The sequence below is a fragment of the Nannospalax galili genome, unplaced genomic scaffold (assembly GCF_000622305.1).
Source record: "Nannospalax galili isolate Female #2095 unplaced genomic scaffold, S.galili_v1.0 scaffold9, whole genome shotgun sequence".
NCBI lineage: Eukaryota > Metazoa > Chordata > Mammalia > Rodentia > Spalacidae > Nannospalax > Nannospalax galili.
This window is the reverse complement of record NW_008360332.1, coordinates 6,061,869-6,067,843: the sequence shown is the minus strand read 5'-3', so window position 1 is coordinate 6,067,843 and position 5,975 is coordinate 6,061,869. Positions and strand designations below refer to the sequence as shown.

General features: G+C 38.0%; 1 protein-coding gene across 4 annotated transcripts in view; it reads left to right on the top strand.

The window, feature by feature from the left end:
* Nucleotides 1-5,211, top strand: part of Ssx2ip (SSX family member 2 interacting protein) — a 55,375-nt gene extending 50,164 nt beyond the window's left edge. For all 4 annotated transcript variants that reach the window (XM_008826240.3, XM_008826239.3, XM_008826237.3 and 1 more), the window contains exon 14: nucleotides 1,636-5,211. In XM_008826240.3, coding sequence (XP_008824462.1) covers nucleotides 1,636-1,810 — 175 coding nt within the window. In that variant the 3' untranslated portion in view covers nucleotides 1,811-5,211. The remainder of the gene's footprint in view (nucleotides 1-1,635) is intronic.
* Nucleotides 5,212-5,975: the final 764 nt, after the last annotated feature.

The following is a 5,975-nucleotide window of genomic DNA, read 5'->3' as shown; positions in this document are numbered from 1 at the left end:
CATTAACATAAATTTTCTGTCTATTGTGAGAATTCTTTTCCTGGGGTTATTAAGCAATGTTTATCCCCTTCTAAGGTTCTAGTGTCAAACCAATGTTTCATTAAGTTTTCCTGGGAAACCAGTGAATTTACTGAGCTTACTTACAGAGATGACTGAGGGATTACTGAGGTGTATGAGTGACCTGAGGGTATTGCATAATTATTTTTATTTATGAAGTGTTTAACATAAGTCTTTTTTAAAGGCATTATTTTGTGTTTAATAGAGATAGAAATCCAACTTTTAGCACTTACATCCTTAGGTGTCGTGAGTACAAGTGACTAAATATTAAAGCACTTAAACAGTGTTTGGTCCATTGTAAACATCAGTGACTTCAGATATCTACGTAAACACAAATATCTATGGGGGCCATGATAGACAAGATATCAGTGACCTAGAAACAACTGGAATTTAAGGGCACCTATGAAGCTCTTGTAGCCTCTGAGAATGAAACGAGCAAACACAAAGAGCCATGCGGCTTCACATGGTTGTGATTTTATTATAAGTACTTTGTATCACCTGCTCTGAGGCACTCTGAATTCTGGTTTGTAACGGATGCAGGAATCTGAGGCTGCTCTTCTTTACCATCCTCGTTGCTCCCTCACTGCAGAGTGAACCTACCAGAAAGACTGCCATGGGTCCCATGCAGGGTTACTAGTGTACCAAGTTACTGACAGAGCCAAGTTCCACATAGCCCTCATCTGAGCGCGCCAAGGCACTGTGATTCTGAGGACGGGATTTATTTTAAGAAAGTTTCTTTTTTAAGTATCAGTAAATTTTAACCAAGTTTTTTGTTCTCATTTTTTTTTTAATTTTTTTTTTTTTTCTCATTGCAGCTGGTTTGTTTGTTAGTTTGTTTGTTTGAAGCAGGGTCTCCCTGTAGCCCCAGCTGTCCTGGAACTCACTAGGTAGACCAGGCTGGCCTTGAACTCACAGAGATCCGCCTGCCTCTGCCTCCCAAGTGCTGGGACTACAGGCATGCGCCACCATGCCCGGCTTTTGTTCTCATTTTTAAAATTAAAAGGAACCTGACTTTTTTGGCATTGCTATATTCTGAGGCTAAGTTAATAAATAACAATCATAAGAAATACATATATATTTAGAAAAAAATTATGAAAAAATCTACTCAATTGATAAAAATCTATTATTCATTAGCTCAAGTCCACAGGTTTTGAAGTCATCATTTGAATAGATTCTTTGTTTTGAAGCTGGTTGGATATCATGCTTCAAAGAAGACTTTTCTTTGCGGGGGGCGATCTTTTTGAGTCAGGGTCTCCCCTGTAGCCCCAGCTGATCTGGAACTCGCTATGTAGACCAGACTGCCCTCGAACTCACAGAGATCATCCTGCCTCTGCTTCCCAAGTGCTGGGATTAAAGACATGCACCACCACACCCTGCTCACTGAAGGATTTTTTAAAATACACATTAGATAAATCAATGGGTGGACAGAAGGCATAAATAGGGCCATTTTGAAATCCTTCCTCTTTCATTTTCTTAATCAATTTCCTATTAGCAGGAGACATGGGGCAATCAAACTTTCTGAAATAGAGGGAACAAGGGGCTAATTATTACTAAAGTTTTTCTTTCTTTTCCCAACAGTTCAATCAATGTGCTAAATATAACTCCTGACGAGACTAAACGAAATGAAGTTGGAAGAGAGTGTGCAAATCCGAAGTGGAGTGTGGTGTCGAGACCTGGGTCGAGGGAAGGCTGCTACAGCAGGTGCTCCTCAACCTACAAAGATTCTCACGCAGAGAGCGATAACCTGCCTTAGATACATGGACTGGAATTTTTTCATTAATACATGCATCAGATTTCGCATCTAAGTTAAAACAGGGTGAACCATAAAGTCAGTCCTCTAACTTAAGGTGGTCTGAGTTGTTTGTTTGGACTTCCCCTGTCTTCCCCCAAAGAGTTGAAATGCTAAGCTATTTCAAAGGATACAAAAGCTTTGGATATGTATTTTAGTAACAGAAGCATCTGGTTCTGTGAATAAAGGAATGTATGATGTTTGGAAGGAAACAAAAGCACTAGAATGCGTTTCCTCTTATAGGTATTGAAAAATAGCACTTTTAGGAAACTGGTTATTGTAAATGTTTAATTTTTGTCCCAAATATAGTTGGCATTGGAAGTTTAGCCTTTACTTGAATGTATACTGTAGATTTTTACAAAGCAAGTTCTATATTTATTATGTTTAGTGTGATTTTGGAATTACCTCTTTCATATGTTTTAAATAAAGTGAAGTTTATGTATGTTTTGTACATAGAGATACATGATTATGTTAAGAGGCTTTAAGGTTTAAAAATTTCACACTATAATTATAGTATCTCATGCCAGTAAAAGTTTGTTAGTGGTATTCTGTTTACAGATATATTAGAACCACTGCCATGTTACATTTAAAGTTTTTTTTAAGCCATCTGGGCGATAAAAGTTCAAAGTTACTCCAGGAAGCTGAGTTTAGATAATGAGTGCTACTACATGACATTTTTGAGATTTTTAAAGCATTATATTTTTATTTTATATATGTGGATATTATAATTTCTAAGAGGAGTGTTGGTAATGGAGTAATAGAGGCAAAACTAAGTACCTTTGAATAGCAGTATAAGAATCGTGGTTTCAGATATTTGGATGATAGAAGATGCTCACACTGTCTGGATGGTGGTATTTCCTTACCAGATGGTATCAGTGCAGTTGTATCTGTACCAGTCGGGGCTTTAGATCATTGCCAGTAATTTTTTAATTAAAATTTTTTCAATTAGATACCATTAATAAAGAACTGAGGCAATGTAAAAACATTGACTTTTATAATCCAGATATGTTACTCTGGACAATCTTTCATTTACAGAACAATCTTAAGCTTTTTTTTTTTTTCTCTCATGATTCTGCTTGCATGTTTCTTCATGAAAGTATGTTTTTATTGGTAGTAATAATAAATGTAGACCTAGGCCCAAGCTCTTCTCCTGGATTTTCATCCAAAAGCTTTTAAGTGCCTAACCCTGCTTGTCTCTGTACATAGAACCCTACACAAGTCCTTGCTTGATGTGGTAGTTTAGTCTCCTCTGCCTTCCTCTTTCCTAGAAGCTCAGCCATTTACATACACAAACCCTGTTTGTAGCTGTTGCATTTAAATTCATCACACTACCCAAAAAAGAAAACTTGTGTTGTCCATTCACTATGTATGACTGTGGAATTATGTAGCAACAGCCGTTTTTCTAGGGCTGATAAGATCACTATCTAACGAGGCTTTGTTACTGAATAAATGTACTGAGTAGTAACCATACTTCTAGTTCTAAGAGCTAGCTGAGCTCTTGAACGTTAGTGATACCTTCAGCCTGGTGCACGATCACAATCACTTCTTTACTCTTTAAAATACTGCAGCATTTCAGAACTACTACTGTATTCCAGAGGAAGGAAGCTAGCTGCTGGGATAGAATGGTTTTGCTGTTGAAGAAAGGCAATCAAAGTTCTTTAGTAATTACTTATATATTTGTTGAGGATTCCCTTGGGGGTCTCCATGACAGACTTTTCTAGAAGTAAACGTTCTCATTTTTCATCTGAGTCATGCTGTATTCTGTGAGGAGGGTTTTCTAGAAAGGAGCATCTATCTGGTTTTTTGTTGTATGTTTCCATTTCACAGTGGGTTAAATTATCGTCTTGGAAAGGAATGTGAGACTTTAATGGTAAACGCTCCAGACCTTGTGCTTTTGGTGTTTGCATTGATCTGTCAGAAGTTGAGGATCTCCCTAGCTCACCTTTGGTGTTTGCATCGATCTGTCAGAAGTTGAGGATCTCCCCAGCTCACTTTTGTTTTTCTGTCCATTCCAGTTCTGAAATCCCATATCACCCAAACTTCCTAGAGAGTTGAATGGTTTCCATGTTGGGAATATGAGTCTACACGAGGACACTCAGGATTTCGTTTCTCTTCCTTTGTAGGCATTTGCAGTGTACAAACAACACAGCCATGCTGGTGTTATGACTTGATGATAGTGCCATGGTGTCTCTTGGCTCGAAAGCCTCTGGATAATTTGACAGGGTTTTTTTGTTTATCAATATGAAGATCTGAAACTTTGTACCTCATTTGTTTTTACATACTTGACATAACCATTTTGAATTTTCAAAGCATAAAAATGGCAGTGAAAACTTGAGATAGTTTTCTACCTTTAAATAATTGTAATTTGTGGTTATTAGATGCTTAATAGAAAAATTAATCACACCAGAAAATAATAACTAAGGTTTAATAAATGGGTATTTTCTTACAGAAGCAATATATTAAATGATTGGGTTTACAGGACCATCCACGGCAAATTGTCACCTCATCGTATAAATGAAATGCTATTGTTACTTGGACAGAATTCTATGACTCCTACCCTAGCAAACCAGGATGGTTCAAAAACTTGTGATAACACAATTTTTATGAGAAAATCTATTCTATAGTGCTTGATAAGGAGAGTGTCTGAAATTCAGTTTTGACCTCCCCTGTTGACCATATGAAAGCTCCTGGGGCCCCCAGGAGAGGCCTTTTAAGTGTGTATGCGTGGAGCTCTGAGTAGCAAGGCCTTTCTGTGATTTCCCTGTTGTAAAAATTCTTCAAAGTGTATATACAGGTGTAAATTGTGTTCTTAGATTGGAGTTAAAGTATGGGTCATGGAACTCTAGTAAACACCCTTTTCCATCTCTGTGTTCACTCTTCATTTGGAAAGTTTTGATGGAGTCCCTGCTACATGTCACGGTTTGTTACATCCGTCCCTGAAGATGAGGGGATGGGGACATGCCCTGTCATTGAGAATCTCTGAGAGGAGTACCAGCTGTGAAACCTTAGTGGTGATAAATCAGTAGCATATTCGTCACACAGTTCAGGTCCACTCGCCCATTGACAGTAAACATGAATCCTGCTGTTGTGTGTGATGGGAAGTAGGATGGAAGAGATTTATTGTTTTACTGGGTTTGTTTTTTCACAAAAGCTGACATACAAAGCAGATAAGACTATCCCCCAGGAGATGGTGGCTGTCATCTAGTGGGAAAACAATTGAAAAGTTGTGAGCTATGCAGGTAAGGTTAATGGAACAGGTTGTCCCTGTGCTTTGTCTAAAAATGTTGCAGTTGATTGTTTTCCCTCCTGGAGTTGAATGTAAATTAGAGTGGAATGGACTGTTGATTAAATTATTTAATGTAAAACCAAATGACTAATTTGAAGTTCTTTTAATGAAACTTTAGTTAGAAATAATGCAATTCGGAGGGCTTAGGAAATACTGTAATATCAGTAACACACAAAGACCTCAGTGCCCCTTCTTTAGAATTTAGAAATATTAGTACCAGGTGTAATGTTTACAGCATATTGGTTGTTGAGAAATATTGAAATACTGATGAATTTTAATAGCACATTTCTTCATTGGAAGGAATGTGTTATGGAAAAATCAGATGAGATCAGCAGCCAAAGTCAGGTGAGAAGAGGGAGTTTATTTTTACGCGAGCGGGACTGGCACCCAGATCATCTGTAATGGTGCCAGCCCCTAGCTCAAGTTTTGGGGGCATTTATACTCGCATGCGAGAAATGCAGGCAAAGGACAAATAACACATACCTGATAAGTGGAAACATATGGCCAAAGGTTACAGGACTGTGGCAGTTTTGGAAAACAAAGACTTCTGGGTAACTGCAGTGGGTGGGGGAAGAGCCCTGTTTCACCTTCCCCATTCTTATCTTGGGACTTCTCAGGGTCAAAGTTCTTAGCAATCTTCCAAAGGGTTTCATTACCGTCATATTGTAAGAGCTTTTAGCAACTCTTCAAGGCCTTTACCTTCTGTCATAAATGGACCAACATTTGGGTTCTACAGGTCCTCTCAACGTGAATAAAATCCTTGTATGATGGTGTTCCCATTCTTGCTTGAATCTTTGCAGTCTTAGGGTAGAATAGGTCATGCTAAAAATAACAAGCTTAAAG